Here is a 16021-nt window from a genome sequence, read left to right on the forward strand (position 1 = left end):
CCCCGAGCTAAGGTCCACGGTGTTGTCAAGAAGGTACCACAACTTGTCAAACAGCATGGGATATCATCCAGTGCTACTCTTTCACATGGGCACCGACGACACTGCAAGCCACAACCTGGGCAGAATCAATGAAGACTATAAAGCAAGTAAAAAATTTTCATGCCCAAGTTTTTTTTTCCATTTTACCACTAAAAGGAATGGATGCAGCCAGAAATAGATGTATAATGCAAGCCAACTTCTGGCTTCATTGCTAGTGCCATCACGAGGGTTTGCGCTTCTGAGACAACAAGCAATTCTTTGACTATAGCATGTTAGGGAGGGGTGGGATCCATCCGTCTAGAAGAGGCAAGGGGATCTCTGGCAGCGGGCTGGCCAGCGGGGTGAGGCGGGCTATAAACTGAAGGACTCGGGGCGGGGGGGTCCAAAGTGTCACTGATCATAACATCACATCCAACCAGGGAACACGCAAGGCCAACCAGAGCACCGATACATGTTCCTTAGCCGCCTCCCAAGATGAGGACAAGAAGGCCAGACACCTCAAGCGTGAGCATGGCTACGGTGGATCTTCTTGCATCCCTCCTGGGAAAGCCGCGTGCTGGATTACCTCTCTGCACTGCCTGTACCCCAGCGCACACAGCCTGGGGAATAAACTGGAAGAACCAGAGATCTGTGTGTGGTCGCAGGGCCATGATCTCGTTGCAATTACAGGGACACGCTGGGGCAGCTCGCACGACTGGAACTCTGCCATGGGTGGCTATGTACCTTTTAGGAAAGACAGGCCAGCGGGGCGAGGTGGTGGAATTGCTCCTCATGTGAGGGAGCAGCTGGAATGTATCGAGCTCTGCCTGGGGGTGGATGCAGAGCGAGTCGAGAGCTTATGGGTAAAGCATTAAGGGGCAGGCCAGCACGGGGGACACCGTTGTGGGTGTTTGCTGCAGGCCACCTGATCAGGGAGAGGAGCTTGATGAGCCCTTCTACAGACAGTTGCAGGCAGCCTCACAGTCGCAGGCCCTGGTTCTCATGGGGGACTTCAGCCACCCTGATACCTGCTGGAAAGACAGCAGAGCTGGGAACACACAGCCCAGGAGGTTCCAGCAGGGCATTGATGATAACTTTGTGGTGCAGATGGTGGAGAAACCAAGAAGGCAAGGTGTGCTCCTGGACCTTGTACTCACAAACACAGAAGGACTGGTTGGGGATGTGAAGGCTGGGGGCAGCCTTGGCTGCAGTGACCATGAGAGGGTGGAGTTCAGGATCCTGCGTGAAGGAAGCAGGGCAATAAGTAGGACTGCAGCTGTGGACTTCAGGAGAGCTAACTTTGGTCTCTTCCAGGACCTGCTTGGGTCAGGGGTCTAGAAAGTACGGTGGTCCAAGAAAACTGGCTAATATTCAAGCATCTCTTCCTCCAAGCTCACAATTGGTGCATCCCTCTGAGTAAGAAATCAAGCAAGGGGAGCAGGAGACCTGTATGGATGAGCAAGAAGCTTCTGGCAAATCTCAAACAAAAGAAGGAAGTTTACAGGATATCTAAAAGGGGATAGGCCACTTGGGAGGGGTACAGAGATGTCAGAACATGCAGGGGTGCAACAAGAAAGGCTAAGGTCCACTTTGGATGAAACCTGGTGAAGGAGGTCAAAGACAACAAGAAAGACTTCTTCAAGTACATCAGCAGGAAAAGGATGACTAGGAAAAATGTGGGCCTGCTGCTGAATATGGTGGGTGCCCTGGTGAGGAAGGACACAGAGAAGGCGGAGTTACTGAGTGCCTTCTTTGCTTTGGTCTTTACTGCTAAGGCCACCCCTCAGGAATCCCAGACCCTGGAGGTAAGGAAGTCTGGAGAAAGGAAGACTTCCTCTTGGTCAAGGAGGATCACGCTAGGCATCATTTAGGCGAACCTGATGCTCACAGATCCAGGGGCCCTGATGGGATGCAGCCCTGAGTGCCAAGGGAGCTGGCAGGTGTTGTTGCTGAGCCACTGTCCCTCATCTTCTCACCATCTTCTCCCTCATCTCCCTCATCATCTGACAGGAGAGGTGCCCGAGGATGAGAGGAAAGCCAATGTCACTCCATTCTTCACAAAGGGCAAGAAGGAGCACTCAGGAAACTACAGACCATTCAGCCTCACCTCCATCCCTGGGAAGTGATGGAACAGCTCATCCTGGAGGTCATCTCAAAGCATGTGGAGGAAAAAAAGGTCATCAGGAGCAGTCAGCATGCATTCACCAAGGGAAAACCATGCTTGACCAACCTGATAGCCTTATGTGATGGAATGACTGGCTGGGTAGACGAGGGGAGGGTGGTGGATGTTGTCTGCCTTGACCTCAGCAAGGCTTTTGACACCGTCTCCCGTGACTCCCTCACAGGTGAGCTCAGGCAGTGTGGGTCAGGTGAGTGGATGGGGGGTGGACTGAGAACTGGCTGGTGGCAGAGCTCAGAGGGTTGTGATCAGCGCTGCAGAGCCTGGCTGGAGGCCTGTGGCTCACGGTGCTCCCCAGGGGTCAGTGCTGGGCCCAGTCCTGTTCAGCTTGTTCACCAGTGACCTGGGTGAAGGGGCAGGGTGTCCCCTCAGCACGTTGCTGATGGTGCAGAACCGGGAGGAGCACCTGATGCACCAGAGGCTGCGCTGCCATTCAGGGAGACCTGGTCAGGAGAGCTGGGGCAGAGGGACCTCACGGAGCTCAACAAAGGCAAGTGCAGGGTCCTGCCCCTGGGGAGGGAGAGCCCCAGGCACCAGCACAGGCTGGGGTGACCTGCTGGAAGGCAGCTCTGCGGAGAAGGACCTGGGAGTGCTGGTGGGCAGCAAGGTGCCCGTGGGCCAGCAGTGTGCCCTGGTGGCCACGAAGGCCGGTGGGATCCTGGGGGGCATCAGGAGAAGCGTGGCCAGCAGGCCGAGGGAGGTGATCCTCCCCCTCTGCTCTGCCCTGGTGGGGCACATCTGGAGTGCTGTGTCCAGTGCTGGGCTCCCCAGTTCAGGAGAGACAGGGAACTACTGGAGAGGGCCCAGCGGAGGGCTACGAAGGTGATGAGGGGACTGGAGCATCTCCCTGATGAGGAGAGGCTGAGGGAGCTGGGGCTGTTTGGCCTGGAGCAGAGCAGACTGAGAGGGGATCTTACCAATGCACACAAACACCTTAAGGGTGGGCGTCAGGGGGACGGGGCCAGGCTCTTTTCAGTGGTGCCCAGCGACAGGACAAGGGGCGACGGGCACAAACTGCAACAGAAGACATTCCTTTTGAATGTGACTTTGAGGGTGACAGAGTGCTGGAACAGGCTGCCCAGAGAGGTTGTGGAGTCTCCTCTGAACACACTGAAAAAGCTGCCTGGACATGGTCCTGTGCACCTGGTTGTAGGTGAACCTGCTTTAGGAAGGGGTTGGACTAGGTGATCTCTAGAAGTCCCTTCTAATCTCAACCATTCTGTGATTCTGTGAATCTACTTATACTAAAATGAAGGTATGAGGTAGAAATATCTAGATGTTGTAGGCAAGAGTAACCTAATTAGTGGTGCACTCATAGCAGAAGTATAATACTCTCTTTTCTCTGCTTGTTTGTTCATAAGGTATATAGGTATGTCCTTTGACAACAGTTCCAGAGTGCATGCTTTTATTGACCCTGTACAACGTAAGACAGAAAATTCACAGACTGTGAACTTAAAGTTTGTTATTTCTCTCTACAGTAGATGTCCCTAAACTTTTGACATTTACCATAGGAAGTAACTATATTTCATCCACTATTCTCCATTGCAATAGGACTATGAGAGTTTAGAGAGTATTATTCATACTATGCAGGAAAGCTATCTGACTTTATGATCACCACAATGACTTTCACAAGCACTGGCTGTATGTTATTTTTATCTTAGTTTCAGTATCCTGTACTCTAATTTTTTACTTTTCACTTCTTAATTAGAGACAGCCTGTTGCTCTCATGCAGTGAGTACATTTATTATTCTAAAAATATGTTAGTCAAATGATCTTGTCTGAATAATACTTGTAAATTCCTAATATTTATCAGCAAAAACTGGTATTGCAGTTAAATTAAAACAACTCTAACACAATACCATAAATGCTACAGCTTGTTAAGCAGAATGACAGAGTCTAAGAAAATTTGCTTATATTTCTTTCAATCCTATTTGATTTATTTCTAGCAAAGAATAGTCATTTTTAAAGAGAGAGTTTTCTATATTAGGGATATCTCATGAGAAAAGATACTCTGATTCAACTCCAGAAAGGCAAAAAAAGAAGTACTACCCATAATATGTATCTTCTGTAACAAGAAAAAAACCCCTAAGCCTCCTCTGAAATTTCTTATTAATTGTTTATAACTCAAGAATTTATTCTGACTTCTTACAATAAATATAATCCTTTTTATAATTAACTTTTGACACTTAAGTTTTCTCCCCCTGTCTATAAAACAATGTTTCCTAATGCAAGATCTTTATTTTGGTTTTACACACAAGAACAGATGTCTCACAAGAATAAAACAGACACACTTCTAAAAGATCATGTAACTGTATGAATTCTATATAATATTTTACTATGTTATATCACAGTATTTTGAAGATATACTTTGTGTTGTCCTTTTGGACCCTCTAATGAGCCTTGGGACCCAAACACAAGTTCAGAGTGGCAGAAAGACCAACCATTATCTGAGATTTCCAGGAATGTATTCACTGTTCGTCGCTTGAACATGCAAAAGTATAAATACCAGCCAGCTAGTTGAACATATGTGCTTTACCTATGCTGTAAGAAGAACAAATAGTATTTCCTTCCTAAGAAATATTCCTTTAGCAAATCTTTTTCTCATTCACATCTTAGCCAATTATTCAGTAAAACCTGGAAGGGTAGGGACAATGTAAAGTTACCAGTTCTCAGAATAAGAAGCCCTGGTCCCTCAGAAAGTAAAGTAAGTTTAAAAAGTGGGTTTAGGTGAATTGTCTTTAGAAATGGTCTCCTAAAAATGGTACATTTCCTTCATTTTATATTTGTGTAGAACATGTGTTCCTCAGCAAGGATTCTCATGCTTTTCCTTTGTGAAGCTAAATCATCTTCCCATTCTGTGTGCCAGGAACCCAGTGCCACAGTCAGTCTCACTTCTTCCTCCAAATGACCGGGCAAATGCCTGGAGAGTCATCGTCTCCCATCTCTACACTACTCCTACTGCACCCGCCCCCCAAACAGTCCAATTACAGACCCTGTATCTCAGTAATTTGCAGTCATGTTATTGTTCAGGCATTGAGGTCCTTGAACGAGGAAAGCTGACCATTTCATTAGAACAAGGATGTAGATTATATGGATGTAATTCTTTAAAATTAGTTAATACTGCAAAATATTTAATTTACAAATGAGCTTGGATACATACTAATACTTAGATTATTAATTCAATATTATTACTCTTATTTTCATTATGCACATCAGGTTACATTAGGTAAATTTTGGCCTGGCAGTGTGCCCACGCATGCACTGAACAGAAAAACCAAGCTATGACCTGCCCCCCTCTGACCCCAAGTAAGAAAACTTGAGTTAGTACCATGATCTTTCAAGAAAACAAGAATGTTTTTTGGTAGTGTAAAAAAAAAAGGTGTTTTCAACTACAGATACCACCTCTGGAAGGTTATTCATTTGAATGCAGATCAGTTCTGAAAGAGGAAAAGGATGTTCCCAGCTAAGTCATAGATAGTAACTGCCATCCAATATAAATCCAGTGAGTGTGATTTTTACTTTCCATGTGGCAAACAATGTGTTATGCTTTCTTTAATGAAAAGACAGAGCAGAGAGGCTAAGAAACTCAAGTGGCCATGGAAATGCTGAAATCTAAGGAAATCTTTGGCAGGACAGGACAAGACATCAGTTGGAGTGGGCTGGCAGGGGCAGTCTGAATGGAAACCTCGTTCTGCTCTCATCCCCAGCCAAATGATTTCATTTACCAAGGCTGCTGCATTAGTTTGTTTCAGAAGTACAAAACCTGTAAGTGTTAAATTAAGGTCTCTGGTTACATATAAGTTATACATAAATACATGAAACACTTCTGGTTCCTTAAAAAGGCAATACAGAGTCAGTCGATCAGAATGAAGAATTTACCTTCCAATGGCAAATCTAACCTCTAACTGCCAACTGAAAGATGAGAGCTACCAAACCAGAACGCAAAAATGGAACCTGTTATACATTTCTAGCTATTACGAAAAATAATACATTTTCAGCTTCCCATGTATTAGCAGTTACTGGTGAATTCTATCACCCCATATATTTTCATTACAATAGTCTATTGTCAATATGGAAGTTGCATTTTTTTTAAAATAACTGCATCTACAAAGTAATTCTGCAATAACATGCCAAACACTTTATCTATTACTACCTTTAGTTTAACTCTACATGACATTTTAAATCATCATCCTCGAAAAAGTGACATATTGAAATCTTAGAGGTCTGAAATAATTGGGTATTTTCCCCATTTTACAGGGAACACATATAGGATATTCAAGCACAAGCTGAACAGGGAGCACTACAGAAAGTTTACTGTAAAGGAAAATATCAACCTCGCTGAAACCTTTAACAGACACTTCAAAACACTGATATAAAGAACTGTCTTTGGCTGATCATACAGGATTACCCCGATGCCATTCAGCTGATAAAGTAGACTGTGTATTGGTTAGATATAAGATGAAGCCTAAAGGAAATTTCAATTAAAGAAGACAAAATGTTATAACTGCCTTACCAAAAGAAAAGTCAATCATGGAAAGAAAAAAGTTCATTCTTTTTTATTTATTTCATATGAAGAAACTTCACTTTGGCATTCTAAATAGAGAAGCAGCAGAATGTAATACCCTGCAGTAAACTGGCCTCTGGGAACTATTCATTAGTAATATTAGTCTCAGAATGACCACAGTTAAGCAACTTTGTTTTGCACTTGTATGAATAGATGCTTTATAATTTAATATTTAAGAAGAAGAGTAGCAAATGGTAGAGATAATTGGTGCTGGAAATTCCCAGTGGCAAATAAAATCTGTCCTAATAGCAGCCATTAAGCTAACATGATGTAACATAAAAAACCACAATTTAAATACATATTTCCTATATACTGTGACCCCTGATGACTCTGGTAACAGGACTGCATCCAGCACAATTCAGAAGTACAGGAAAGACACCACTACTTCAGTCTATTTGAGACAGCATGGTATGTTGAGATTCACAGTAAACAAAAATGTATTCAGACATTTCTCATATCACACTCTGACCATCCAAATCCACGCATCTGTTACTCTAATTACAAGCCTTCTGCAGCTGTGGCAAACATAAATCCGAGCTAACTCATTTTTAATAGTGGTTGGGGTGAACTTCAAGTAAAGTACACAAGGGGAAGTGGTATCACCTCTACAACAAATACACGGAGTCTGCAAGGAAAAACTGTATTCCTCTCCCTTTCTAGATCTTTTGTTACTCTGCCATGCCAGAATTCAATAGCTTAGGGAAACAGGTAATAGATTAGAAGGAAGCTCAATTTTTATTCAGAAGCAGCTCTTCACCATAGATCACATCCACTTACATTACAGCATATTATTGATTCAATAATATCTCTAATTTATTATAATGAATTTAAAGTATACAATATTAATAATATTTAATTTAATGAGTTTGGATACTTAAAACTTCCCCCCCCCGATTTTTCCTTAATACTTTCAGATCAGACTCATACAAGCTCATTAATGAAAAAATAATCAAGTTGCTCAAATAAGATTTCAGACAACCAGAAGCAGCAACTCAGAACTGATTCAGCTTTAATTGTAAATGCATTTTTCTAGGATCAAGCCACATTTACCAATGTGACAGTGGACAGTTTTTTTCTGTGACTGCAGAAAAAAACCCTTGAAAATCTATTTTTAAAAGCTGAAACCTGGTATATAATACTCTAATCTATTCCTATGTGACAAGCAGAGTGAAAACATAGCAGTGTTCACCTGTCTCTCCTCCTAGATGACAGCAGCTGAAGAGCACTGTATTAGTTAATTTAGGGTTGGAAATACCACATTTTGAAAAAACACAGTAGTGTGAAAACCATTAAAAAGAATTTCCTGGAGCATTTGAAAGCACTGACACATTTATATTGATTAATGTTATGGTCCAGCATGCTGTTTTAATAGCCACTGATGAAAAAAGGATCATTGTACCCTTGGAGTGCAGAGACTCCAGCAGAGAGTGCTGAAGACTCCAAGCACCTTGGTACAGCATTAGCAGAATGTCAGCAAACACTGCAGCATTATGATGGTTGCAGCATTTCCTTCTTGCATTAGAAGCAAGAGTGCCAAGCAGCACCGCTAGGGGAGCAGCACCACTGCTTTGGAAAGAGTCAACACTTCCTTGATTTGCTCAGCAACAACTAAGACTCCAATGAGCTGCTCCTTGAACTTAGGTTTTTTGGAAAGACTTAGCAGACAGATCCTTAGCTACCCACCAGTAAGCTGGGAGGAGGGCTTCTGCAGTCTTCCTGTACACTTGCCATCTGGATCGTATCTCCAAATAAACACTATGCATTTGTAACTGTTCTTCCATTAGTACTTCTTATCACCAATAGACCAAACAAAAAATAATCAATAACCTGTGTAAAACCTGCAATGCTATAACTGCACAGTATCTTTACAAACTAATAAAGTCAGCAGAAATACTTGTTTTAGTGTAAAAAACCTTATTAGTTTATAGGCAACATGGAAGGCTGCATAAAGCACTTCATGTCCATATTATGAAATAAAATCTTAATACATGGCACTGTGACATGCCAGTTAAATTGAAAGTTTGACTAAAAATTATTTTATAGATATGACAGAATAAATTTTGGTAGTTTTCTCTGTTTTTTTTAAACACTAACAACATACCTACTCATAAACAACAACGCTTATAAACTGGCCTACAGAAAGCAGCAGTTTTTCATCATTTGTTGTTTTAACTTTAAATAGAATGGAAACATTTCTAATATTTATATTGTAAAAAACATGCTTTGAAACATCATTTTATATAAAGCAGAGGCATAATATTACAAATAAGACCTGAAATTATGATTATTCATTACATTTAGGTGGTGTTTCAACTGTACTACTGACAATAATTCTCTGACTTACTTGTTGAAGCATGATGAACTATAATTATTAATGCAACCGTACAGAATTTTTTGATTCAGTAATAAATGATTAAACATTTTCTGTGAAAGAAAAGCTATAGAAATGGAATCTTGCATCACCACTTGATTTTATGCATTCAGTTCTGAATGAATCATAAAAAGCTCATTAATAATGACAAATTAATGCTTACACAATAACTTTAGTGAAACACTGACACTGGGAATGTTTATTAATTGACCACTTTCAAGATTCTAACTTTTATTATAGCTCTCTCCTAATACTGCATCTTCAAATTTGTTTAATCACAAAATGGTCTGGGTTGGAGGGGACCTTCAAAGACCACTCTACCATGGGCAGGGACATCTTTCACAAGGTCAGGCTGCTCAAAGCACCATGCAACCTGTTCTTGAACATGTCCAGGGATGGGGCATCCACAGCTTCTTTGGGCAACCTGTTCCAGAGTCTCGCCACCATCACCATAAAAAATCTCTTCCTTTCAGTTTAAAACTGTTGCCCCTTGTTCTGTCACTACAAGTCCTGGCAAGAAGATTCTCTCCATCTTTCTTGTAAGTTCCCTTCATACAGTGATAGGCCACAACAAAGTCTCTCTGGAGCCTTCACTTCTCCAGGCTAAACAACCCCAACTACCCCAGCCTTTCTTCACAGCAGAGGTGTTCCAGCCCTCTGATCATTTTTGTGGCCCTCCACTGGTCTCAATCCAGCAGATCCATGTATTTCTTGTACTGGGGACCCCAGAGATGAAAGCAGTACTCCAGGTCGGGTCTCATGAGAGTGGGCCAGAGTGGGAGAAGCCCTTCTCTCACCCTGATGGCCACCCTTTTTTTAACGCCGCCCAGGACAGGGCTGGCCGCCTGGGCTGCGAGCACACATTGGCAGGTCGTGTCCAATTTTTCATAAACCAGGATCCTCAAGTCCTCCTCTGCAGGAGTGCTCTCAATCCATTCATCACTCGGCCTGTCTTGATACTGGGCATTGCCATGACCCAAGTGCAGGACCTTGCACTTGGCCTTATTGGCCTCATGAGGCTTGTATTAAATTATTTTTTAAAAAATAAACTAGTTCTTAATGTATTTGTAAAAGCTCTTAAACAAGTAAACGTCAATCTACTCCTCAAGTAAAGCAGTTAAACCATTTGCAGAACACTATCAAGGAGCAGAGCAGCTAACTGAAAAAAAAAATAAATGCTAGTTTCAATTAGAATTATACACATATTACTTGTAGATAAAGGTACCACAAAAGTCTCCCCACAGTAATATTTTCAAGACCTAACTGTACCTTTGATTTTGAAAGGTTTTACGGACTACCAAACCACACAAACAGAGGAAATCCTACACATAATTGCTTCTCAATATTAAAATATTTTTCCAATTGAGTTCCACTATGATTTGAAATATTTTCATTACAAAACAATGGCGGTAAAGAGAAGGGAAAATAAAATAATCTATAGGTATGTCCAAATTCTCTGAATTGGGTAGTTGCAGCTTTTCTCCTACGCTTCCACAGAATCAGTCTGGAAACTAAACATAAATTATGGACAAATGCATTCATTCACATGCAAATAAAATACTGGGAAAGAAGACCACTCATAAATACTTACTGAACCAACTGAAATTATCACATCTCCATACTTATCTTGTGTTTCTAATTAACAGAAAAAAAATGGAACTACTTAAACAATAGCATATGGTAAAAATGAAATGCAAGAAACGATTCTTCAACCTCATGTTAATTAAATGGAGATGAAACGACTACATTCTTCTGTGTATGTTCAACCACTCTTTTTTTATTTCTTTTAACAATGTCTTTTCACACATCTTGGTTTTTGGTGTTTTTTTTTTCCCCCTTTAAGCCCACTCATTTCTGCTTTTTAAGCAGAACAAAGAGCGAGCAAAGAACAAGTGATATCTGGATGCTAGAAGAGATGAAAATGCAGATCAAATAATCACTCACATGCATTGAGCATTCTAAGTCTGACAGATTTTAACTTAATATTTGCACCTAATGAAACACCATAGCACACACAAAAATAGAAAACAAAGCACAGATTAGTTGTTGCACTGACCCCACCACTGAAAGGCTAAGTCAAAGTATGACTCAAATAGCAATTTCAGAAAGCCAGTACAGATTTAGCTTGACTTTTAAAACATAAAGACTAAATATTGCTAGTGGAGCTACAACTAAAAAGTGGCATTAAAAATAATTTTAATAAACTGCTGAGCAGCCTTTAGTTTCACATTAACATCAAGTCAAATGTACATGGTCCTAAATTATAGTCATCTAAACTACTAAAAAAGCATGAGGATTCTGAACAAATCTTTAAAACAACAAATAGAATACTGCAGAAAAACAACAGCATGAAGGTAAACAATTTTGGTTTGCTGCAACCTACATAATTGAAACTATTTCTAATTATATATTACTGATCCTTCTTAAGTAATAATAATCAAAGCCTACGGACTTCTTGACAAAGTAAAAAAACATTCCACTGCTTAGTGCATTTTCTATCTAGTCAATTTTCTTATCTCTTTTTGACTTGAGAACCACTTTCAGTTGATGACAAAAAAGAACAAGTTTATTGTTCTTTCAAAAAAACTACGATTCTCTTTACATCCATCTTCTTTCTACTATGAATTAAATTGTTCCATTCTAATCTACATGCTCTCAACATTAAATTTATTCATGAATAATTTGTCCTACCTGACCCAAAAAGGAGGGAACAAGGGCTCCCAAATTCCTTGTACAGACCATGCAGTCATATAGCTGGACTTTCCGTGCTTGCGTAAGGAGGGGCTGAAACTCCCGTGGGGTACTGAGTCCTGAACACCTAATTGCTGGCTTACAAAGCACCAGACAGTTTGACTTTTCCCTGCCAGCCTGTCATTCCCCTGTTTAGTGTACTTGCAGCACAGCACCAAGAGTGTTGGGCCCACTAGCATGCAACAGGTTCAAAGTACCCAGCAAGCAACAGATGCTCTGTGCTTCTGTGGCAGACCAGGATTCTAGACAAACGTATCTCCAGCCATTCCCCAGTGCCCAGAAATCCTGCTCAAACTCCTCAAACAGGGAACATCCCTAGAAAAAAATTGTGTGTGCTAATCCTACTAAAATACAGTTTAGCCTTTGGTAAAACACATTTTAAAACTGCATAAGCTACCTTCCTAGAGTAAGCATTTGGCAATTAACCTGTATTAGTAACACAAAAAAACCCCACCCAGAAGTCCCTCTGTGATTACTGCTAAAATCACTAAACTTGGTTGGTTGTTGTCCTGATTCAGAAAATTTCTTTATGTTTGCCCATCATATTCAGAAGAATTAGATTATAAATATTAAAAGCATATATTATGGCTAAACAGATAAAACTTAAAAACATCCTGAATATCCCAGAAAATCAGATTGGTAAAATAATACTGGAAATGTATATTTTGATTTATTAATCCATGTGTTTCATAAAATTAAGCAGTTTTCCTGAAGATACTGTTTGCTTGCTTGGTTGTACTTTATAACTGTGGTCTTCTTCAGAATAGCTTTACTAAAAATTTTGTTTCTACTTTTAAGGAAAGTGGTAGCTCTCTCTGACAACCTCCTGTGTCAAACTGTGATAATAATACTGCTATTAAAAAATTTTGTGAACATTTTGAAAGTTAAAAGGTAAACAGGGTGAAAGAAATTTTTCCCTACTAGTACCATAGTATGTGTAATCCAGGCTGTGCGTGTTGGCAACCCTATAGCACTAATAAAACACGTCAGATTACAGCTCTTTTTCCTGCTTGAGATCTCTATGAGACGTTTGTATTTTCTAACTGGAAACAAGGAAAAAATGAAATCTTCAGATGGTAAGACATTGCTACATATATCTCCTCTGTGAAATGTATTATCTGAATCACTATTAGCTTTGTAAACATACCTTAAGAATAGCTGTTCCCATTCACTGCTATCCACCAGCGCATCTTTCAGAGCTACAATGAAGCCACATTGTAATCTATATAGTCTATAGTAATTAGAACAGTACTAATCCACACAGATGAGCAGTGTTACCCTTTTCCCAGAATTAAAATTAAGAAAGGCGGGGGGGGGGGGGGGGGGGGGGGCGGGGGGGGGGGCGGGGGGGAGAACAGTACTTCTACAAAAATAATAGTTTCTAAAATTATTTATATTTTGTAGGCATCACACTATCATTTAATGAACAAATACTGTACTCTTTTTCAGTAATTGCCATTACCAACGAAGACATTACACAATACGGTTCTAATAAATTTTAGTTCTTCAGCTATTACTTTTCCCCTCGGTTTTATCTTCTAAGAACACAGGAGTTCTAAACAGGTACTTTTGATATAACATTGATCTGACAGTTGCAGAAATTATTAGGCACTAGACCTTTCAAGATGGTCGTGTAAATCACAAGTGCTGTTATTACTTGCTCTGATTTTTATGCCATTATTTTCTTGGTAAACAGAGCCAGGCTGAAAAAAATTCTACCATGACAGAATGCTTAATCCTATTTCTTTCCATGGTGCTTACAATACTTTTGTGGGATTTCCCAAAGGAGTACTCCATAGTTTTATATCGTGAGTTAGGTGGGGATTTTTTCCTCTCAGTGTTTCTTATGTATCATGATCTTGCAGAAGTGTTTAAATCAACCTGCGTTTCAGAAAAAAATTTCCAGGTTTTGGAAACAGCATAAGATTACTATTCTATTGAAGCTTCCTTAAATCTAGCTGAACACAAAAAAGAGACTTACAATAATACTGTAATATTTTATAAATAGGGTTTGAGCTTAATCCTGTTGGAAGAATGTTTTTAAAGACAGATCTACTTCCTGACATAATCACAACTGAGCAATTAACTGTTGATAAAAATCTAAAAGAAATACCTCTCAAGGCCTCCAGTAACAACATTCATCGGAACAGTGCTAAATCTGAAATGGGCTGATTATGTAAGTGAAGTGGCATACAGTTCACCTACAAATGTTCTACAACACAAAGCAGAAATCATCAATATTATAAATGAAACTTGTTCTTCATATTTTTTCTGTAAAGTGGATTATCATCATGTTTATGTCCCATATTTCAGCCACATCATTGTATCATTGTATATACTCTGTATATAGAGAAAAATAGGTGGAAATTAAATACATTCCCTTTGATAGAAACTGAATGTAAGCAGTGCCACAGCAGCCAAACTCAAGATGAAACAGCAAAAAAGAATGGTAGAAATAGAAATAACGTACCCCAAGAGCATAATGCCTGATAATCTTCTATAATTCAGAAAGAGCTGTCCAGGAAATTAGTATCTTAATATACAGAACTCTATAGTTTTCCTCCCTTTACTACCTGAGAAACCAGTGGATCTTGACAAAACACACTCCAAATGTATCTTAACTTCTCTGTCGGCCAGCCAAATACCTGTAAACTTCAGCCAGGATATAAGCCTCACAGATTGCTTTTTGCTGTGATTGTCATTGTATGAATTATGCTGCTATAATGCAAATTATTATGGAAAAAATCATTATGAACTTACATTAATAGCAATAAACTGTATAGATCAATAATGGAGTACTTATTTTTACCCAAATGAACAGGAACAGTTTTGAATTAGACAAGCAATAATGACCTCCTCTAAGAAAAAGTGTAGCCTTTTTGGTTTTTAAATTGTAGTCATCACTGATAATAGTAAGCACCATAAACACTTAAACAGCTAGCATTTTCAATGATCAAAATTACAATATTGAGAGAAAAAAAATCTTTCTTACCTATGTATACAATTTTTAGATTCTAGATATGCCATACCAGAAGCAGCATCTAATGAAAATTTCACCAACTGTTTGGTTTTTAGCTCATCCTTCTTTTTTCTTAAAAAGGACAGGAAATCACCTCCTACAAAACCAGAAAGACGGACAGTTAGACATGACGGATAGGATACTGACAATTAATCTCTCACTAGGGTTGAGAGACCAAACAAAATACAGCTATCAGCTGTTCTCACCAACTCATCAGTTTGAGTTTAGCCTGAGAAAAAGGAAGGGACTCACCATTCAAAATGCAGTTTCTGTAACTTAGTAGGTGCTTAAAAGTGAAAACCGCACCACAGAAAACTGCACATATGTTTTTGATATACCCGAAATCTTCACCAGGGTACATTAGATACAGACTTACATGAGAATTTCTGACAAAAATGATTGATAGTTTGTGATAAATGTAACTCTAATCACAGACTGGTTGCTGTAGGGATTTAATAAAAACTGTGAATAAAGGTTAGTTGCTTTTAGTTACATGACAGTGACTTGATTTTTAATTGATTTGCAGTGCTGTTTCTCACGTTCTACACTGATGTGTTTGGAGGGCTAAGTGTTTTACTTCTTGGGCAATATTAACTGCACATTTGACACTAACAATTCAAGGCAAAAAACCATTACTGTGACTTCACAGTCTTCTGCCTGGGGGGAATAAAGTTGATGCCCTCTTGTCTGAGGAGGCGCAAGGGTCAGCATGAAGTATTTCTAAAAAGTAACCTGCATTTGCAAAAAAAAAAAAAAAAAATCCTGAAAAATTGATTTAGGACAAAAATAATCAGGAGACACATTATACAAACACTGCAATGCCATGTTCTGATTGATATAACTGAATTAAAGATCTTTTTCTAAAAAAAGATTTTACTGTTCCAGTCAAAGGCAAAAAAATCATAGTGGAGCTTTCCACATCACACTACTTATTTGCTAGTGTACAGCCAGCCATTGCTCTGGTCTTTGATTCTTTTAACTTTGCACTGAATTCACTATAGAGATTCTCTCCTGCAAATAATGCACTGCTACACAATTTTATATACTGCCTTTCTTAGCAATATGAAAAGACACTATATATTAAAGGTTTCATATGGGATTTTCTTAGGAGGGTATTTC

The 16021-nt window shown here is 39.8% G+C and overlaps 1 protein-coding gene across 5 annotated transcripts in view; it reads right to left on the minus strand.

Moving 5' to 3' along the window:
- Positions 1-16021, minus strand: part of FER (FER tyrosine kinase) — a 192821-nt gene that overhangs the window by 38324 nt on the left and 138476 nt on the right. For all 5 annotated transcript variants that reach the window (XM_056324261.1, XM_056324263.1, XM_056324262.1 and 2 more), the window contains one exon: positions 14876-14999. In XM_056324261.1, coding sequence (XP_056180236.1) covers positions 14876-14999 — 124 coding nt within the window. The remainder of the gene's footprint in view (positions 1-14875; positions 15000-16021) is intronic.

Source organism: Falco biarmicus, chromosome Z (genome assembly GCF_023638135.1).
Source record: "Falco biarmicus isolate bFalBia1 chromosome Z, bFalBia1.pri, whole genome shotgun sequence".
Classification (NCBI taxonomy): Eukaryota; Metazoa; Chordata; class Aves; order Falconiformes; family Falconidae; genus Falco; species Falco biarmicus.